Raw genomic sequence first — 23,210 nt, 5'->3', positions numbered from 1 at the left:
TAAATTTTATTTAAATGTTAGAAATATGAACATTATATTTTTGTAGTTTAAACTAAACGGGTTAGGTCCCGAAGAGAATAGCGTGCTAAAAATACAGAATGGTATGGTACTCCCAGCTCCCAGGGCACAGCTCTCAAGAGAGGTCTCAAGACCTTGATAGAAAAGGTGTGTAGAAAAGGTCGCACAATACTGTATGCTATTGGAAACATAAGTGTTGTATTGGTATACCTCTTAACTTTTGGTTTTAGTGGGTTAAATTAGAGAGCGAAAAAGTTTTTAAAAAAACTTTAACTGCCCAAGTGGGCATTGCACAGTCATGCCCAGTACGCTTTTAGAAGAAATAGAACATATGCTCCAGTTGTAAAATCTTTTGCTTTAAAAAATAATAGTCCTTTCAAAGCAAAGGTGTCTTTAATAGAAGGGTCAGTATTTCAAGAAATGTACAGTAGTTATGCTTAAGGTCAGCTGGATAAACTATATAGGAAAGATCAAGGTTGCTTAAGTTGTCACGGGTAAGCCACCCGATCTGTTTAGGACCAGACCGCGTAATGGGGAAGGGTGGTACTGTGTGCACATGCAATGATAACGAATTAGCCGAGTGGTACCTGCTGGCTGTATAAGATAAGATAACATCACTTTATTAGCAATATACAATTTCTTGCATTGGGAGTTCATCTTTTTCACATACCCCAGCTTGCTCTCTATCAGACACACAGACAGGGAGAGAAGCTTGGGGTCAGAGCACAGGGTAAGCCATTGTACAGCGCCCCTGGAACAGCTGGGGTTAAGGGCCTTGCTCAAGGGCCCAACAGAGTAGGATTTCTCTGCCAGCCATGGGATTTGAAACAGTAACCTTCCAGCCATAGGCACAGAGCCTTAACTACAGTGCCACCACTCCATTATCATTGGAGCCGGTCCTGACTCCCGTGAAATGCGTAGTAAAGACCCTATGCGGACGATATAATCCGGAAGTGACTGGAGAAGGACAAAAGGGAAGACACCCGAAGAAGGCTTCACAGCCTAAATGTTGTGTTTTTTCTCTTCTTTTTTCAGCATGGAATAAACCTATTACTTGTTCCTTTGCAAAAGGGAAGACATGGCGAGGATCAGGACGGGATGACAGACGGGGGGGGGGGGGCGGTGACGACAGTGATCTGGTGCTAGGGGGGTGTAGCAAACTATTCCAGAAGGAAGTCCAGAAAGGGGAATCAGGGTGCAGTCCAAGGTCCAGGTGCCGGGACATTCATCCAGACGATCACTGGAATACCGTTCTGAAGCCTATGCCCTTAAGCTGCGGACGTGGGGCAACTTGATGCTAGGCTTCAGGGCCTCCGTCTTCCAATACTGAGCCCAGAAGAGCGAAGATGCCAGGCTTAAATAACAAAAACAGCAACAAGACACAGGTGTAGGAACTAAAACTAACGGGAATACAAAAGGGTAGGAGCACCCTCTAGAGAGGGGAAGAAGATCGTGACAGGCTGGAACCTCCTGACCGATTCTATCGCGTGGGCGGTGCAGAAGGAAGACGCGTTGGTGATAACGCAGCACTTAACGGATAGCGGCGGCCGTGTCCCAGTTCTCGCACTGCGCCTCAAGCCCTTCCCCCAGTTTCGCAGTTCTGTGACGTAGAGCAAGTGTGGTCTTCAAGTGCGCGAGTCTTCGAGGGTGCATAGTTATAAGATGAGTAATGGGACACCCTCCCTTGGGGTCACTCACTGCTTACACGGCTCAGGGTCAAAATGCTTCCTGTTGGTGCTTCTCTTCCAGTGGCTAAACGCATGTCGGAAAATATATATTTTTAAAGATTTATTTTTCATTCTCCACTCGCAGTTTGATGAAATTGAATGTCATCTCGTGTATCCCTGCGAGTAGTGACACGTCGTGTTGAGCAGATTCGACTAAATACGGGCGAAGTAAACTAAGGAAAACTTGACAATACCACTGTTTATTCAAAGCTTTGTATGCTAAATATATTTGATATTGTCTGCCCCAGTACAAAAATGACAGTTCGAGGAACGGTCATTCACGTTCATTCAAACTAAACTAAATAAGGTAAACTTGGCAATACTTCAAAACTTTGTACTATTACATACTATTGTACTATTTAATATTCCGTGTACAAAATGGCCTTATCTTTGACCATAGCATACATTCACAAAACACAATTAGTGCTCTAGAAGAAATACACCTTTAACATTACGATAATGTTCCCGCAGTGAAAGATACCTAAAATATATTGTTCTGTAATAATACTCTTAAAGCGCTAAAGAGCCATTGAAGGACTTCATTGTTTACCTCATGGTAATGAAGATGAAGTTTATAAAGTTGATTACTTACAGTACATGTACATTTGTTTACCATTTTTTCCCTCTTTTTTCCTTTCCTTCCTTCCTTTCCTGTCCTTCTACTCATTTTCAATTTTGACTTTACTTAGTGTTTGGTTGTTACAGAAATACATTGCTGTCATCAAAAAAAATCATGAGTTATCTCATTAGTATGAGAAATTATATCATTATTACAAGACAGCAAATTACCTCATAATTAGAAGATAGAACAGTACATTCTCACTTATGCGATCATCACTCACATAGCGCAATTGTTCTACAATACCTACAGTACTTTATCATTAGCTGACTTTCAGTTTTAAGCAATGAAATTGATTGCGTGGTACACTTGTTCCTGTTTAAGGGTGAGTGTCCTCATGGTTACAATAGTGTTCACATGAGGTACAAATTGTAACATTTTATTATGAATAAACTAGAGTATAAAGTAAGTCTGTGCACATTCTGCATTGTTGGACAAACACTAAACCACAGTTCCAGCTGAGCTATGGGTAGCTTCTACAGTATGTGCTGCCATTGTACAACGTATCAGGTGGTGTGACATTGCTATCCTGTAATTAAGAGATAAATTGCTATGTTGTAAAGATGATTTGCTGTCTCGTAATAACAGGATAATTTGCTTGTAATCATGAGGTAACATGGGATTTTTTTTCCTTGACGGCAGCAATGTGCTTCCATAGGCTGCTGCATAGTTTTTTACAATGTTGAGAAGACAACAATTTGCAATTAAAGTCAAGTGCAACGTGGAGCTACAGTACGATAGCACCTAAGAACATAATAAGAGCTGCAAATAAGAGGAGGTCTGGTTATATAGTACTGTATCTAACCAAGAGTCCCATCCAGTCATTTTTAATTTGAAAGAAGTAATCGTATTGGCTTTAACAATCTGGCTGGTTAGCATGTTTCAGACCCTCACTACACTTTAAGAAGACAAAGTGCTTCAGTTTTCCGAAGAATGTTCTCAGCATGAGAAAAACTCCCACTTAGTTCCCAAGTGTGCCCTCTCATCATGTTTCACTGTTGATTCTGAAGAAGTCTACTGGGTTGCCCTTGCTAATGCCTTTGAGGATTTTGAATGTGTGTCAGGGCCCCTTGTAGCCTTCTCCACTCAAGTTCAAAACAGTTCAGTTGTTTTAGACTGGAAAGTACAGATTACTGTAGGACGTTCCTTTAAGCCCCGGAAAGTATTTGGTCATTCTTTCCCGGACTAACTCTAGTTAAAGGAAAACCAAAATTGTACACAACATTTTAAATGAGATCGTAAAGCAATATGTTATTTTGTGACATGGTGACCAAAAGTGGACACAGCATTTTAAATGAAATCTTACCAATGCGTTGCACTATTTAAACAAAACATCCTTTGACCTAAACTCTGAAATTTGAACTATGCATAATAACATTCTGTTTGCCTTTTTTATTATTGCTGTCAACATCATGTAAACGCTATATTGACATAAACCTAAACCTAAATGTAAGCCTTTTCAATTGTTATTTCCTTAAATCTACTGTAAGTGGTTTCGATGCTACTTTTGTACAGCTTATGTTTTTGGTTGATGTTTTTCCTACCCCGTGATTTAGCATGATACATGTACAGTATAGACAATCTGCCATGTGTGTAGGTTTGAATTTTGTCTTAATCTTTTTGAATTTATTTCCCACGCTTCCACACAGTATTCTGCCCCTCCCATCTTGATATTATCTGCAAACATGTCTTGTTTACTAATGATTCCATACTGTAAATGTCTAAATTAGAAAGAAGTGGTCCCTATACAGATCCCTATGGTACTAATTACTGTACACCAATCTGAACTGAAATTTCAATCTGAAATTACATCAGTCTGAACATTTACTCCATATCTGTATGTTCTGTTTTCTAATTGTTAACCAATTCTTCATTTAAGTACATGGATTTCATTGAATGTCTGCTTGTATGCTGTCCTTCTACTCATCTTTATTTTTGTTTATATTTTTTACAGGAATGCAGTTGATGGAAACAAGAAATTATATGCAATATATGATACCAGGTAAGGAAAGCTTTTTGTATAGTACAGTATATTTAAGGACAATTATGAAGAAATTTTGGACATTTTATCTATTTTCCCTATTAATTACAGCATTATAAATATTTTTTGTGACAATACCTTATCTTTGGTTATTATTATTTTAATTTGTGTTCAAAAGTATAATCTTAATCTTATTAATTTAAACTAAGGTAAATAATGTTGTTAATAGTCAAGAAAAAACAAAGTGTTTCCCAACTTCTTATTTTCAGCTTTTTCCCAACACTGTAATTTATTGATAGTCATGATACCAAATATGATCAAATGAAAAGTTAATTTTTAGTAACTATGTTGTCTGTCTACTTATACACCTTTTAATAGAAAAATACTTTATCATGTTTGCATTTTCCTAAAGAGCAAAACCTACAAATGGATGGTTGTCTATGATAATGTTACTTTATATCTTTTGCCTTTTAATCAACACCAAAATCCAACTGAAAGTTTTCCAAAACTAAGAAAAATACCGCCTTTATAAAAAATTATATACTTTAAGTAATGTACATTTTCCACCAAGATGAGAATATTATTTCTTCTTAATTGCTATTGCAGCAGTAAAAACACGAAATTCGAGGTGCAGTCTAGCAAGAAAGTTCAAAAGGAAGGGCTCCAGCTTTGCTCCAGCTGTGCTCATTCAAGCCACCATAGGTTACAATAAAAATTCATAATCTCAAGTTCATGTTTATTGTCATACTCATGCACAGGTACTGTATATGGTACAGTACTGTATAACAAAATACTATTTAGCTGGCTCTCAGATGGTAAGTAGTGCAAACATCAAGACAATTGTGCAAGAAAAGAAGACAAACAACAGGCAATGTGCAAAACAACAACAGCTGTGCAAAATCATTCATCAACAGAATGAAATAAAGAATACAAAATAATGGAGAGTAAACGTCTTGACATGTGAGGTAGAGGTAGATTTCAATGTGCCTTTGAGTTTTGAGAAATAGAGAAGACACTGTAAGGGTTCAGAAAAACTGTCTCTAAGTCTGGAAGTCTGAGCCCGGATGCTCCGGTACTGTTTTCCAGATGGTAGAGGGTCAAAGAGTCTGTAGCTGGGGTAGGCCCCCTCATCATTGTCTGTGATCAGACCTACAACTGGTGTCATCGGCAAACTGGATGATGGAGTTGGTGTTATGTTTGGCCTTACAGTCGTGGGTGTAGAGGGAGTAGAGCATTGGGCTTGACTAGTTTCTCTGGAATGAAGGTGTTAAAAGCTGAGCTGAAGTCGATGATATTGATGAAAAGTTGTCTAGTAATACTAGTAATAGTATTTCTACAGTACATGTGGTTATATTTTAAGTAGAGTCTAAGCAATACAAATACTTTGAAGAAACAGTCATAGTGAAGTACAAGTATTCTTTGCAAGCCTAGTTTTAGTTACTGCTGGTAAACTGGACTGATGTATTTTGTGATTGTGACATTATATAGTGAGCCATTACTCATTACTCAAACATTTAGGTTGTACCAATCCTTGTCCATCAAAAAAGAATAAAAAATCAAAATCATTGCTGTTTTTTAAAGAATAAGAGGCTGAAAAATGAAATACTGTACATATCATTTTAAGAAACTGCTATTCCTAGATCTTTAATTCTCATCATTCATCATTGTTACTGAATCTATAACATGGTGAGTCTCTCTGCCAGAGGAATGTGCAGTACAATGCTGAAACTCTAATCCTAACCCTCTGGTCAGCAGCATTATGTGAAAGTTGTGTTACTTTTATTTTTCTCACACAGAGTTCAGCCACTGACCTCATTATAGAGGAGAGTGGTGTTCCCTCTGTGCAATATCAAGATCCAGAAGACCTTCTCAAATCTCCAAGCTTGCTATGAATTAAAGTCTGGCAGTCTGTGCTGGGAATCAAACACATTACTCTCGAAAGCTGATTGTAAACACATTAGCACAGCAGCATCCTGCTACAGGTCTATCCTGGAAGCTAATGGAGTAGGAGAGATTTAAGCAAGCATTATTTTAAACAAAAGTCTGATTCTTTCTCCTAATTGTCCCGTGCTGTGCAATGGAGTTATTGTTATTTTAGAAAAAAAAAATGAGTAGAAATAAAAAGTATGTGACATGCTGTGATTTTCTGTGCCACAACCTGAGCCAACCATTCTCTGTCCTTCCTCAGCTCCCTTCCAATACGTTTTGTTAAAATCTTGATTCCATATATTCATCACTTTTATATTCTTAAACATTATGGAGTAGTTTAACTACTAATTATTTATTATCTTTGACACTAAATATTGCAAATTAATTGAACTGACATTTTTCAATTTCTGGTTAATTGTACAATACAGTAAATACCCAGATTATAAAGTATGATCATAGCAATATTGCAAATGACATTAACAAATGCATGACCTATCTTGGAAAGGGATGTTACTGTATAAACAACAAAACTGTTGTACACACAAAGTAGGTCTAGCTAAAACAGACATACAAAGTAGCCATAAGGTAAAGATACTTGGCTTTTATCTACAGTGTAAGTATAAATACTCAAACACACACCTAAACAAATGTTTATGCTCCCCCTTGAGCCATTAACTAGACTTGTTCAGTCACTTACTATCTATAGCTGGGCAGTTAAGATGTTTACCATCTCCAAAACAATATCTCCATATTTGAAAATTTAGACACTCATAAAACATCTCAGTCACTTGGCTTCCCCTCTCACTCCATTTGCATGACAGTGGATCTGTTCTCCTTCCCTAGAAAGTAGATAAAAGGCAAAACCCTGGAAGTCCCTGTTTATGGTTTTTATTAAAGAACCACCTGACCAGTCATTCTCACGCAATGAGTCAGGTGACTGAAAGCAGCAGCTCATTCCCACAGCATTCTGGGGAATGTGGGTCTGACAAATATCTCTATCTAGTCTAAACCTGCTGCCCTCTTAAAATATGTAGTTTATATTAAAATTAAAGCATGGCGTTTGGTTGCCACCATCCTAAAAGACAATAAAATCTTCTGCTCTGAAACACATTCAAGGAAGATAAGTTTTCAAATTTACAAATACCTTAGTTTCTGTGATTGCCAGAAAAGTCTTCACGTTATTGAGGTACAGTATGCATAAACTCCAGACAATAGTAAACAAAAACAAACAAAAAAACAAATTGCAAACATGCAGAATCCATGTGGTATTTGATTCATACAGTACTATCAGGAAAATGGTCTTTCTTTGCCAGATTGGGATTTGAATACACAGAGATTGTCTTGTTTCTAATGATTTATAGTGCTGTGCTTTGCTTTGGCTGCTGAAACCCGATGAAAGAGACTGGTATAGGGCTGTATATTTTCTTGCGGTATTGTGGTCAGTGCTTTCTCATAATATGTTAATTTTTTAAATACTAGTTTCACTTCTGTAAAAACAAATTTGGCCACTGGAATTGGGAGGTCACTTACACATGTAATACTTTTTTACCAATTCCAAAATACATATTTTATGCTGATGTAAAGGTTTACTTAACAGCCTTGTCCTGGTTGAGTCCTGGCAGTGTCCAATCCACTGTGGAATTACTGTAGAGGTTTTAAATTAATAATCTGGCTAATCTTCTTATTTGAAATTGTCAAATGTTATGTTACTGTGTAGTCTACTTCAACTTCCAACTGCTTTATAGCTGAGAACAATTGCAAAAAAGACTGATTAAGATCAGAGACTGATTAAAGGTTTCTGTAATATACAGTTCTTTCCGGACCCTATGCGGACGACACAATCTGAAGAAGTGGGGAAACACTAGGAAAACGTCATGCAAGAATATCGGGCTGAAAACAAGGCGTGTCCAAAGTGCGCTGGTGCACGGGGAAGGTGTGGCCGAGGCAAACAATCCAGAAGTAATCCATAGAGGGAATCCAAAAACACAAGAATAAGTCCATAGCCAGATGATCCATCCAAACAAGGAATTAAAACCATGAACCAGGTCGGAACCGGCAGACAGGGAACGGGAACAGAGATTAAAACCTTAACAGGACCAGGCGCTTCCAGGTCCCGGTCTCGCACGGTGCGGAAACCAGATGCAGAGCCAGGATGAGCGTCAGCGCCTGGCTTTTAAGGTGGGCTGGGAAAAGGGATCAGGTGCACAGAATTAAGTCTAAAGTAAAGGGCTGGAGCACCCTTAAGGAGGGGGGACTATAATCGTGACAGTTTCCTTACTTAGGCGTACAATTCAAACAAATCATTAGTAAACACTGTCCAAGATTCAGCCTGAGGGTCTCTGCTCTAGTGGAATATCCAAGATACAAAGTACCTTGCAAACGTATTCAGTCCCTTCTTATGGTGTCCATTTTGCTTCCTAAAGTGAAATTACAAAATGATGTACAGTATAGACATTTTAAACACTTTTGTTGTATGCAAACTAAAATGCTTAGATTGAAGACTTTCATGGGTAAGATGAGGTAGAGTAAATGTCACTAAAAAATAAACAATATAAATAAAAATCTAATAGAAAAAAAACAAAATGTGTTAATTACTTAAGTATTCAGAGCTGTGAGTTCAACGTGTTATGGAAACACCTTTGGCAGCAATTAAAGCCCCATGTTATTTTGGTTAAGTCTGTATTGACTTGGCCATGTAATTTGTGTTTATTCTACTAGTCAGAATTACTCAAGCTGTCTAAAAATGCTTTGATATTGGTTATGGACAAAAGTTTTCAGGTCTCAATCTGAGGAGTCAAGTCAGAACATTGACGTAGCCACTAAAAGACATCTTTACTTATTTATAAGCCCTTCCAATGTACCTTTAGCCTCCAATATGCATCATTGTCCTGCTTGTTTGATCACATTATGTTTCACCACATTTTTGCAGGATCACTCAGGTGCTTTGTTGCAAATTTCATACAGGATATGAGATGGTTTTCCACTCTACCTTACAGACCAGTTTTGTGGAATAACCAGAATATTGGCTCATGATCGTATTCTCCCTTCACAGCCATTGAACTCTCTAGGTCTTTCAAAGTTTCCATTTGCCTCATGATGGCATCCCTAACCTGTTTCCCTCTTGTCTGACTGTTCAATTTAGAGGGAGAGCCTGATCTAGGCAGTGTCTGGATGGGATGATGCATCTTCTACTTTTTAAAAATTGAGCAGACTGTTCAGAGACTTTCCAGAAAATGTCCTTACCTGTTTCCTGTGCTTTCAATTTCCTTATCTCTGACTTGCTATGAAAGCTCCTTAGTCTTTATGGTTGAGTCTTTGCTTCCCAACTTCACTACCTGATCAAGGAACATCAAAGAGGCCATTGTTTTTATTCTGAATTCATAAGAGCCCCTCTAAATACACACAGGCAGGGGCCGATAAAACTGATTATGTGGCTCATTAAGGTAATTTTGAGCATCTAAATAAATTTAGGTTTGCTCCAGCAACGAGTTTAAATATGTAAAGAATCAAACCTTTCCCTTTTGCTTTCACGTGTATTATGTGTTTACAATACATATTTAGTTTTGCTTTATGCATCAGATATGTAGAGTACTGTAGGTTGTGTATTTAGCAAGTATTGATCGCTAAGTGTCATACAGTAAGTGCTTTAAAATAATAACAGTGCAACGGTCTTAATAATCTTCCAAGGCACCGTCTCTGTACTGTCAATTCTGATACTATCTGACAAGACATCTATTGATGATAATGGGGGTGAAGGACTTTTTTTCTCCTTTGATCTGTTAAAACTCAAAGTCAATAAAGGTGCTTCTATTTTAGAAGCTGTGGACCTCACACCCTTTTCATAGTGTCAGAAGATGTATATATTATGGTGGATATATATATATAGTATAACAAGAGAAGCGGTCTGACTGACTACCATTCCTTTGTCCTGCTACTGCCTCTCCAAGAAGGATTTCCAGAAATAAACAAACTGACAGTTTTGCTGTATTAAACTAGAATGAGAAGTATAAGAGAAATTTCTATTGAAAAAATATGCCCTTACCACTGAAAAAAACTGAAAGGGGAATTAATTATGTTTTCATCCTTCACACTATTAAACCATTGGAAAATATAATGAAGAAATGGAGTATGTTACTGTACATACAGTAGTAATCACTATTACTCATTCTCAAAGAAGAAGTCCAATCCTACACTACAGCATTTCTTAAACGTAAGAGGTAATCAGATTGCAAAACTGGGTAACCTGAGCCTAGGATATAGTTAGTTAATCCCCATATAATAATCACTACTGTATATGTTTAGCAGTGGACAGCCTCCAGTGGAGTGGAGGAGACATGCTTGATATGAATGCGAAGGAATTCAATATGCATTACTGTATACTGTAGCTAATTTCATACTGATGGCGATTAGGTACAGCTGTGTGTGATTGACTTGTAGTTGTTATCCTTTCCAAACATCAGTTAATAACTTCCATTTATCTTATTGATTTCAAGCCAAACTATCGAAGTTCCTTCACTGTACTCTATGTTTTTTTGCATCTCATAGTACAAACATAGCTTGTAGGTTTCGAGTATATTAACATTATAGCATGCATGGAGCTTAAAATATATCCTAAAATATCCTAATACTAAAACACGTTAACATTATATACAGTTTTAATTACAGTATTTGTAAAACTGTTTATTAAATACTAAATTATAAACTGAAAATGTCTATGTTATTAGAAAGTTATTAATGTAAGTTAATGAATATCATTAATTCTTCTTCAGAACGTGTTAGGTTGGAATGTGGGAAGTTTAGAAATGGGGTTGAGTGCATGTTTGTACACATGCTTGTCTTTGGGTTTGTATCACAATGTACAGCAATGCTGAATCGTTTCTCCTGCAATGAGAAGAAAACAAATCATTGAAGTATCTTGTTTTGTGAAAAAAAAAACTCTGGGGGTGCACTCCAAAATGCACACTCTCTTAAGTGTACACCTTTGTCTCCAAGTTTTTAAGCCTGTGCCATTCACGGAGTTTGCTGTGGCTAGGACGAGGACTTCAACAAGAAAGAGATAGATAGATTTCATCTCTCACAATCTTATCACATCTCTTAGAGGGACAATTTGCCACAACAGAGAAATTCCCAGTACACTTTCATCTCTTTAGAAGAAATGGCCTGTGGTGTTTTCACGTTGGAAATATTGGTTCTTTGCACCTCCCCAGAATTAGATGTGTGACCTACAGTATTCCCTAGGGTTTTTTTTTTCATTTTATTTACTGTCAGTTAATTTCTATGATGAATCCCTTAAAAAGATTGCTGGATCCTAAGATTGTGTTTTATTCAAAAGTCATTATAAACACTACAGTACAAATTATGTGGCCAATTTCAATTTACTGTATTTAAACCCTCAATGTTCTTTGTTTTTTTTTTCCACCAAACATGACTTGCACACACAAATGTTAAGAAGAACAGTATAATAGCCTGACCATCATGTTGCTGCTTACTGTATGTGCTGCTGATATTCTGAATTCATACAATCATTTTGAAGGGTGGATATATACAGTACAACATATTTAATTTAACCCTTCAGCTAACTATATAAATCAATTGAAAGCAAATTTTAATTTCCGGCTGGAGAGTAGAGATCGACAAAGTAGAGTAATTTAATGAAGTTATCTGGGGAAGTGTCTTGCTCAAGATTACAGAAGCAACGTCTCATCGGCAATTTTGAAGCCTGTGTGCTAGAGTTCACAGTTTTGTTGTTGATCAGTACTGTAAGTGCTTTTTTTGTCGAACTCTTTCAGTGAGAAACTTCGATACCTATCTGAGTGATTGTTAAATTGAATAAAAGCACATCTCGTAAAATCTCTGTTTACATGCAACCTGACGCTTCCCGGTCAGCAACAGTTTCACTTTGCCTTGTCTACATGCATCTGAAATGAGTAATTACAGCACGTCTCACAGACGCTGTGAATGCAGAGCTTTTCAAGGAGTTCCTGTAAATCACGAACCATTTTATGATGACTATCTTATTACCAGTCTTTTTACCGAAGACGCAAATTTATTCACAACTGACATATAATATAATTATCTTATAAAGCTCAATAACGTGTTTTACAGTATGTTGAAAAAGCACTGTCACATACTGTATTACTGTACATACCTGTATGCCCTCAGTTAAGAATAATTAAAACCGGCAACTGTCAACCTGTCAATCCGTAGTCTGTGTACAAAGCCCTTTCTTTAATCGTTTTTCACCCAGTAAGGCATGGGCTCACCTTAACAGAACTGTTGCTAGCCCTGTTGAGCCTTTATGAGGTCCTAGCTCTGCCAATGAGCACAACCTCACTTCGAGTAGCTTTCAGACTGGCGTATCACGTGGGCACTTTGCTTTATAGTGAATCATTTATGCTTGGCATGTCAATTTCCACAAACTCAAGGCAACGTGGTTAGAATCGCCCCGATTCAATGACTGTCCAGCGCAACAGTGAAAAAACCTACACCGCGAATGTCGACATAAATTCTGTAGCGGCATGGAATTGCACAAAATCGGAGGTGTTACAAGTAGATGATGTTTAGTGCGTTTGCATAATCTTGTTGGGACCGATGTATGTGGTTTTCTAAAAAGGATTTTTAAAAGGAGCGGGATTTATGCTGGGTAGCTGAGCAGCAGAAGACAAAACTCAAGGGGAGATGGAACCATGGTCTGGCTGAGACCGAACCACAAAAATATCTTTCTGCCATTGCCGGCAATGTTTCAGGCAACATGCATCTGCCTTCCCGAGTGCTCTTTTTAATTACCGCTTTAGCATCCAAGAGGGAGTACGTGGAGAAACGGATTGTGACAGATATTTACTGACATAAGACATCGCATGGACCAGCAACGACTTCTTTATCAAACACCTGCTAAGGGAATACATTTATCTTTACTTATCCGGTCAGCCTCAACACTGTACTGACACCTAACATTTTAACGTCTTGTTGATAAACTCCTTGACATAAACGATCCTGAGGAATGTGGGGATTACAGAAAAGGAGACTATTTGGTGTTCTTTCAGCACCCGTGATAGTAGCAGTTATGTGCTGTGCACAGAGGTAAGTATAGAGGGTACAATAAAGCGTGAAAACTGGACAGTCGTCTCGTTTGAAAAACTGGATTTTACCTTTTATTATTTCTTTCTAGCGCCAACGAGCCAGGGAACATGTCTTTCGTGAAAGAGACTGTGGACAAACTGTTAAAAGGATATGACATTCGCCTTCGACCAGACTTTGGAGGTGCGTCAGTTCTTCTTTGAAAAAGTGTATTCATTACGTTTTGAAAATGTCTTGTTCAGATATTTTCGTATTTTTATATATCCATACGCTTATTTTACGCACATATTTTTCTATTTGTTCAGGTCCCCCGGTTGCCGTGGGAATGAGCATAGACGTTGCGAGTATAGACATGGTATCAGAAGTCAATATGGTAAGTTTCAACATTCTCTCTACATACGATATATATTATTCCTTTTGTGTGTGTCCATTTAAAAGCAAGGTCCAGTAAATTATTTTTGCGTTTTACTTAATTAGTACATTGAAGTGATTTGTGAGGAGAGATGGGTTCTAAATGAAGGGCACTAATCAGATATATTAGGATGTAAACTGTTTTAGTGACTTTGTCCTGGTGTTTTAGTAACATCTTCTACGAACTGTTTACTTCAGTAAATGCATAAGAGTAGAAATAAGACATTGCTAAACTTGGCATCATAAATTCAAGAAGTTTGAAAGAACATGTTTATTGTGGAACCACGTACTGTACTAAGTAAAGACAGCAATATAGTCTCACATTGTGTAAGCGACATTGGCGTTCTCAGTCTATGGGATGGCTGCCCATTCCCGACACAAGAGCCTGCTTCAGGAAGTCTTATAATTGACTTTACAGGAATGCTTTAGTAGAGACCACTGGAGAACAGCTATTATGTTCTAAAATGAGTTTCTGGCCAATGACTGGGCAGGCCATTACCAATTTGTGGTGCCTTAATTCTTTCCATTTCTGCATTGCATTAACAATGCAGATAGTTGTACCACAGTATGTGAGAATATTGTTTGATTTTCAATGGCAAATGACAAAGGAAGGGGTCTTTGGTAGAGACATTGATGTTTGGCACACTAACAGTGTACAGTCATCCTGCTGTGACCTTCCATGTCCCGTATCTTTCCCCACATCTTAGCAAACAGCCCAGCCTTTTCTGAACTAACTTGAAGACTGATCAATGAATATTCGTGTGTTTGAGAGTTGGTGAAATAGTGAAACCCTGGAATAATTAGAAAAAAATGGTTAGTTACAAAACTCAAGCTGTCTTTGCTGTAAAATATCATAAACAAAAGACTAGCTTTGTGTGATGTGGAGAAGGGCTTTCTTTATCTGTAAGCCATAAGCCCAATATGGAAATAAGCTTTGCTGATTAGTGTTGACATTCACATAAGTTTTGGGACATTTCATCTGATTGTTGGTGTTATTAATTTTCTGCACTCATATCCCCAGTTTCTTTTTCTGGTTTTTGAATGTACAGAATGTCCAAGAACAGTTGCCTTGGCTTAACATGAATGGGGTAATCATCATGCTAGCACCCAAGGAGGGAAAATCCAGTAGTTCAAGAAGAGCCTCCTTATTTTTCCAGTACTCTATTGCCCAACTGTGAAGTCACGTGAACTCTGTGTCTGGGACATGACGTTCTGTGTTCAGAGACTTCCCATGTTCTGTACTAGCAATCATGCCTTAGAAAGGCCCCCATGAACTTCAGGGAATGTCTAATTATTTTTTTTTCATGTTTTTGTGTTTCTTAAATAAAGGTTCTTGTGGTAACTCATATACATATTATGTTATTGATATGTGTGAATGCAAAATCAATATCATTGATGTGCTAAATATGGCATTGAATTATTTGCAAGAAAGTTATTCAATGTTTATTAATATGAAACTGCTACTGAAACTAAGTAGATAAGTAGCTAAGTAACTAAGATTATTTTTACTGTTTGGGTGTTTTATTTAATTAAATGTGTTGGTTTTATTGGAATTTAGCCGGCTGCAAAGAAAAGATGACAACAATTGATGTTCCATCTGAGAAAAACAACTATATTAATGGAATTTATTATTGCTGCCAAATTGTATGTGCTCATACTGTATGTTGGTTTTTTTTTTTTAATTTGGCCTTAATTGTATTGCAAAGTAAAGAATAAACAGGTATATTTCTTAGAAAATAAAGAGCTTCAATGTTAATAGCTTTCTTTTTTCAGGAAAGTATTAGAATGTTACATTATGTTCTGTATAATTATATGCAGTAATATTTATTTTAAAATGTTTATTTTATGTAAAACAATGGGATCTCATTTTAGAAAATGTGGTAATTGCAGTACAATTTATCGAGGCTGTCCATGGTGCTGACAAGCAACAGTTGCATATTCTGAGCTTTATACTGTATGTTGAAATTAAATACATGGCGCATTTTCTACAAAAGAAAGCAATTAAGTTAATATAAGTTTAGTTGAGATAGTGTTAACAAATTAGTTTTATATTTCAGAGTCAATAAATAAAATAAATTGCTTTAGCTACAGTAGCTTTTAATATACTGTGTATACAATGCAATACACTGTAAAGCAGAAAACTTTGCTTATAAATTAGCTACAGTAAATATACAGTAAGGTTAATAAATATTTGTATATTATTTGTATAACACATACATACTGTACAGTATATAGTATGTATTAAACCACAGTTTACAAATGTTAATTGCTAACATAATAAAATATAATTAATGTTATACTTTAAAATGTTATAAATAAAAATATCTAAGAGCTTAGCAAAGAGCAATCCATAAACTAACAGGACATCACAGGTACAGTACATGTCCAATACAATTGTGATGCAATGAATCAACCAGGGTATTATTGTATGGATATGAAAAAATCACTTTTATCCTGGACCTCAAACCTCTAAATACCACAAAATTAATTTGAGTATGTTGTAATCAAAGAGTGCCTTTTTAACACAAAATTAGCCTATTTAAATTCACATTTATGCCTGATATAATAACAGGATCAGTGGAGCTAAAGGGCTTTGCTTTCATGCACGTGGCCTTCTGTAATTATCATATTAATTGTTGTTATTCCAGCCAGAAAGGGAGATGTTTTATTTTAATTTGAGGTGCACTACAGGGTGACTGGAAACCTTATTTATGCAATACTGAGGCATTTTCAGTGTCTAATTACCATATTAAAGAATATGATAAGGAGTTTCTAAATGACTTCAGAATTACAGATAGAGATAAAAGACACCAACATGGGGTGTGGGTAGGGTGGGGGTTAGCTGCAGGGAAGTATCAAATAAACAACAAGAAATCCCTTGGAATTCTGGCCAGAGAATTAAATTACATTCTGCACCCCATGAATACAGTGTGGTGAAAAGTAAGTACACCCCCTTAGAATGTTATGATTTAACATATCTAGACATACTCCTCACCAAGTCCTAATAGCAGATAAAATAAGCCTGATTTGACATATAACACATAAATTATATTTTGTCAATGTTCTTTTTAAAAGGGCAGCCAGTATTCAATATCTTTGTGTTAAAAAGTAAGTGCACCTTGTGCTGTGAAACAATAACTTACATTAAACATTTCCTGTAAGAGTTGATCAGCCTCTCACATCTCCTGGGATTAATTCTGGGATTAATGAGGTATAATGGCCAACTCTTCCTTATAGAACTGCTTCAACTCTATGATTTATGAGGTTTTCCTTGTTTGCACAGCTCTTTTTAGGTCCCTCCACAGCATCTCTTTGGGGTTCGGTTTTGGACTTTGACTTGGCCATTCCAAAATCTTGAATTTCTTCTGTTTCAACCATTCGGTGGTAGATTTACTTATGTTTTGGATCATAACCATTTGGATAAACTTTTGGTTCATCTTTAGCTGTTAGCCAGATGGTGTCTCAATTTCCTTAGTATACCTTGGTAAAGTATAGTTTGGAATGCATGGTAAACTCGATGATACTGTAGCCAGGTCTCTGGGTCTTAAACAGCATTGCAGCCCCAGACCATCAACTTCCATCACTGTGCTTGATGGTTGGTATGTGCTTCTTCTGGTCAAAGGCAGTGTTTGGCTGTCACAAAACATGACATATTCCATTATAGCTAAACACTTCACTTCTGATTCATCTGTCCAGAGCATATTCTTCCAGAAGTCTTGTTTTTAAATCAAGTGGTATTTTGCAAACTTAAGCCATGCAGCAATGTTCTTCTTGGAGAGCAGGGGTTACCTCCTGGGTACCCATCCATTAAAGCCATTATTTTTCAGTCTTTTCCTGAAGGTGAACTAATGAACTCTGACATTTAACATAGAGAGAGAGGCCTGTACATCCCTGCATACCCTTGGGGGTCTCTGAGGCATCTAGAAGCATCATATGGTAAGCTCTTGGAGAGAATTTGGTAAGATGGCCACAACTGGGTAGATTGTAGAATATTTTTCTTAGTGTGGAATGATGGACTTCATATTGTTCTGAAATGGCTTTGATTGATAAGCAGAAACAGTTCCTTCTCTAACACTGCCACAGAGTTCATTTGATCTGAGCATGATGTGTTACCACAAACCTACTGTAAGTGCTTAGTACCAAACTGACAAATATTCTGATCTTACGAACAGGTGGAAATCACTTTCTGATGATCAGCAAACATTTACACATGTTTTGTTGCACATCCGAGGGTACACCTACTTCTTCCCAAAAATATATTGAATACTGGCTAATGTTTTTTTAATAATGACAAAGTAGAATTTTTTTTTTTATCAAATCAGGTTAGTTTTATCTATCTATCTATGTATCTGGTTTTAACTACTATTATTGCGGTGAGGACTAGGTAAATGTCAAATACTGTATGTCTAAATACTTAAAATCTTAAGGGGGTGTAATACACACTATACTGTATATTAGATAGATAAAGAATAGTATGCTATGAAGTAGCATATGGTGAAGCTCTTGTTATGTTTATAATGAGATGAACAAATGCAGGATATGTTACATTATTTCAGTTGGTCATTATTTAAATAGCCTATGTTTGTTTTCCTGGAAATTGCATAGCATCACCACAAACTTGAACAACTAACAAAATATTATTTAAAAAGATAAATATAAATTTAGTTTGTCCATGTTTTCTGATAAAATATAACAATTGACTCTGCATTTATGATATGGTATAGCCATTTGCTTGAAGGGTCTCTGTGTAGGAGCATGAATTAGGTGTCTGTTTGTTGTATCCAAGATGAATATACAGTAGATAAAAATTTGTTTTTGGTAGAAAGGTGAGGGTTAGCAGTGAACAATTACATGATATAGTTCAAAGCTGAAGCCTCTGGTATTTTATTTTTCTCCTGGAATCCAATGTCAACAAAATCACATACCGTACAGGTTCCTACAGTATACACTGTACATGATGAGAGAAGATTTAATGACCTTGGAGTTAGTATCAGATAACGTTACAGTATATTCTCAGCCTATTGTATGTTTTGTATTTCTGATAAATAATATAATTTGAGTAAAACAGTTGGAGTGTATAGCAATATTTGTTAAGCATGGCTTTTTTGTTGGCTTTTGTTGTGATGTGATATAATATAATATCCTAAAATTTAGAAAAAATATTCCACTAGTTTACCATATACAGTATACTGTACAGTGGAATATTGTTGAGGTACAGGAATATTGTTGGTGTGTTGTGGAAATAATACTTGAATTTTGTTGGTGTATAATTTAATGACCTGATCTTGACAGGTGTTGCTCCTTAGTTACTGTATTATATAATTTTTATTTTACTATTGCAACTTTTCCATAATCTTTTTTTTGGGGTTAGGAAGTATTAGATGTTGTACAACTACTAAAAATACAACTTCTGATAATAAAAACAAGAATCAATTTGATTTATGAGAGCTTTCAAATGTAGTTATATGTTTAAGTAAATACTTTTAGACAAATATCATAATTAAAAATAAACAATAAAGCTCTAATACGAAAAGTAAGGAAGTCTTTTACTCAACTTTCGAAGAGTAAAGGATTTTGTCATTATGTTCCACAGACATAGTGCTGTCTTTAGTGCCCTTTATCTGGAGCCTGGTCTTAAGTATAATAAAAATATATCTCATACAGTATAATAATGTAAGTGTTGTTCTGTACTCAGGCAGTTAGTCCTTAAGGTAATCTAGGGCTAGACCATTCAGTACCTTGTTCTTTATGTCATTTTAAAATACACTCTAATATTCACAGGGATCCAGTGTAACATACACTTGATGAGAATCATATACTGAGATAGAATCATTTTAGTTAATACATACTGTAAGCTGATCCGATAAAACAAGGCCTTGACCCTGGTGATACTATATAATGTAAATGAAATAAATGGAAAAAATATATCCTTGTGACATCTCTAACATGGGCTTTGAATGACAACATAGGGTTAAAAATAAAACCAAGGTCTGTAACCTCAGTCAAGGTTTTCATTGGAACTGTCACAGTCAACAGTGTCAGTGTCACCACTGTCAACAATAACACTGAGCTCACCACTTTTACATGGCTGATATTGGGATCCAATAAGTATTAACTTGCAGTGGCATAGTGGTACTGTGGTTAGCACTGCTGTCTTGCAGTACTGGTGCCCTGGGTTAAATTCCTTGGTTGCTATCTGTGTGGATTTCTGCCAATGTTTATGTGAGTGTGTTGGACTGGAGTTGGTGCTCCAGTCTCCTCCCACAGGTTAAAGACATATTGGTAGGTTAATTGGCTTCTGTGAAAATTGCCCTGGTGTGAGTGTGTGCATGCTTGTGTCTGTGTGTGCCGTGCTATTGGCCAGTGTCCTGTCTTGCTGGGGATAGGCAAGCAACATCGCTGTATTGAACAAAGCGGTTATATACAGTAATGGAGGGATTGAAGTACAGTACAGTATTAACTCAATGTTGTCCCTGAGTCTTATTACTACAAGGCAATGCAATTACCACTGTCTCTTGACGTTATTTGGTAGGAAAAGAGAACTTAAGTAAAATTTAAAAGTTTGATTTGTTCAAGTCAATATTACATTTTACAAAAGCAAGGACAAAGGTAGATACTGTAGGAATATGAATAAAGAGCTGTACAAGTGTTAAAAATAAACAGCTGTGTATTCTGGAGCTACAGTATATGCACCTGTAGAATGGAAATTGTGAATGTGAATGTGAATTTATATTGTGAACTATATTTATAGTTCACCATGCTACAAATAAGAGAAGCCAAAAGGATGTTCAAGATCAAGGCCAAAAGCATTAGGTACAATTTTCCATGTACAACAATCTAACCGTAAACTTTTCAAAAATTATTTGTTTCAAAAATTGAAACATATTTTCAATAAACATTTCTGAAAGGGGCATATTAGAAATCTCTATAGAATATGACAACACAAGAGTCATTAAAAGTTTAAATTGTTTAGGCAGGCATGTAGTCCCATACTGGTGCATTTACTTGCATCATAGTATTAATATTAATTAATAATATACTTAATACTTACTTAATAAAGTATTAATTCTATAATTCTTTAGCATTGTTTTACAAAAATAATTTATTTTCAATCATCTAAGTTTGACGAAAAGTCAGCTTTCCTTAATAATGGCCATTTTTACTAAGCTTCCATTGATAGTACCTTTGGAGAGATTTGTTCATGTTGGTCTTGGTGTTCATGCCAAATAAAAAAGGTGGGTGATACTATAGTAAATAAATTCACTTTTGTAAACTTTAGATTCATGCACTGGGAGATGAACTACACTGTATAAGAAAAAAAGTGCTGAAGAAAAAAAAGTGACATTTGTTGAAAAAGTGACAAACTCTGGCATTTGTAGTTCAGATTTTTTTCCTTCCAGAAAGCACTAAACAGAAAAATGTCATTTTACAACAATATTTCTGAAATACTCAATTAAGACACCATGATATTCATAAAAACAGAGCTGTTAAATAATTTTAGCATTGTGTTTTTTAACACAAAAATTGAATTTAATTTGTTCTGTGTGGTGTTGTAAAGTGTAGCTTTTGAGTGTAGAAAAATCACAAGTACATTTGAAATGACTGTAGTCTGAACTTACAAGCATTTTTATATTACCATTATAATTGTAAGCTCATGAGTATGAAGTCATTGCTTCCCAGTCCAATGCATTCTGCTGTCTTTTCAGAAATACGAAGTTCATTTTTAATTTATACAAATTCTATGTTGTTAAATTATTCTATAAAAAAATGATTCCCTCTGAAAGGTGTGTTTTTAGCTGTATGGAATTGTAATTATTTTCCTTACTGTACTTACTTCCTGACAAGCAATGTTTTTTCTGAAGCTGCATTTAAGATACAGTATGTCCAGTGTCAGAAGCATAGAATCCTTCACATTTAACAGGCATTTTCAAGCAGGAACTAATTAAGACCTAAAAACCAGGTGATTTAAAATATTTATCAAATAATTCTATTATGAAATAAAGGTCAATTAAAATTCAGAAATCCACGCAGCCCCATGACCTAGAATTATCCATTCCAGATTTAGAGATAGTAGAGACAGTAGTTATTCTAAACAGAAACACAAACAATTGTTTGGAATGCCAAGCCCTGTAGTTCAGATGCTGTTGAATGGATTCTTGGCTCTGTAATTGGGATGCCATACAGTAAGTGTGCAATTAGCCTTTTGCCACAGGGGGCTGGTGGGATAAGGTTTCTTCGGCTTGCTGTCCCTGCAGTGAATCCTGTGGTTTGCGAGGCTTGCAGTATTATCACTGAGAATGCACTGGTGCTCCGTTCAGTGCTGGCTCAGCTGTAGGTAGTCTGGTGTACACACTGCAAAAAAAAATGGTTAGCTTGATATACTGTAGTTTGTTCCAAGACAGAGCCTGCCGTGACTGTGTCTTTTTTCCTTTTGTTGTTTGTAAAACTGCCATAAAATGACTTCTTTCAAGGTAATCGACAGTTTTTCTGTATCAAAAATCGGAACCTTCTTTAAGGGTAGGGCATAAAGATGGATTCCTGTCATTTTCCAGAATTGCTTTTATAGGTGACACAGGCTTTCAACATTCTTCAAAATCTCACAATTCTTTAAGCTTGCATATCTCTACTTGTTACATCTGTGGAATTAACGTTGTGTATAGTAAATCAAACCCCCTTTTTCCAATGTAACTACTGTCCGATTTGCTATAATAAATTATAATTTTGTCTTGTTCAAATAGCCCGCTGTCATGGTTACAGCCAGCACATTCAAAAGGCTTCAGGCAGAGAAACAAGCTTGTGGAATTTACAAGAAGATGGTAGCTCATTAGAAAGGAGCATTATGCCGGCAAGAAGCTTTTTATATAACAGAGAAAACAGCATTAAAATTAATTTAATCTGTTGCAGGGCTACAAATCTGTTTCCTTTTTTAGAAAAATTGTGACATCAGAACCAAATCTTGAACTACTGCATGATATTTTTAGAATTTATTTTACATGCAAACACAGAATGGTTTTTAAATAGTGCAGAGAAAATTTGTCTTTTATTAAATACTCTCTACCACAGAAATAATATGTTTATATTAATTCACTGGTTTCATGTAAGAGTCCAGGTATGATTCGTTTGACCTGTTTGTTTGATACTGTATGTTTATAGTTTTAATTTAAGGCAGGGTTTATAGAAATGTTCAACTAGGGATTTATTAACTGCTGTAGAATTTCTGCCTGTTTTTTGTACAAAACAGATTTTGTCTACTTCGTGAAAAAATATTGTTGCACAGTTCTTAAAGTGGTCAAAAACAGTAAAATGTTGTGAGGGCTGTTTGGATGGTTGGGGTGTCTAGACAGGAATATACTGTATAGTGTTAATTAGGATAAACAATTTGAGAGGGATTATTAGAGAGATCGGGGCAAAGTGGTACACGTGGATTAAGTGTACACATTTGTACAAG

At 36.2% G+C, this 23,210-nt stretch overlaps 1 protein-coding gene across 4 annotated transcripts in view; it reads left to right on the top strand.

Moving 5' to 3' along the window:
• gabrb3 (gamma-aminobutyric acid type A receptor subunit beta3) overlaps positions 1 to 23,210 on the top strand; it is a 113,842-nt gene that overhangs the window by 25,876 nt on the left and 64,756 nt on the right. For 2 of the 4 annotated variants that reach the window (XM_088598165.1, XM_088598175.1), the window contains exons 2-4: positions 4,319 to 4,366; positions 13,443 to 13,534; positions 13,657 to 13,724. In XM_088598165.1, the coding sequence (XP_088454291.1) occupies positions 4,319 to 4,366; positions 13,443 to 13,534; positions 13,657 to 13,724 (208 nt within the window). Of the gene's footprint in view, positions 1 to 4,318; positions 4,367 to 12,627; positions 13,355 to 13,442; positions 13,535 to 13,656; positions 13,725 to 23,210 lie in introns of those variants that run through there. The other 2 variants (XM_088598183.1, XM_088598191.1) reach the window with 2 other exon arrangements.

The sequence above is a fragment of the Lepisosteus platostomus genome, chromosome 2 (genome assembly GCF_059453375.1).
Source record: "Lepisosteus platostomus isolate fLepPlt1 chromosome 2, fLepPlt1.hap1, whole genome shotgun sequence".
Lineage (NCBI taxonomy): Eukaryota > Metazoa > Chordata > Actinopteri > Semionotiformes > Lepisosteidae > Lepisosteus > Lepisosteus platostomus.
This window is presented reverse-complemented; position numbering and strand designations above follow the sequence as displayed.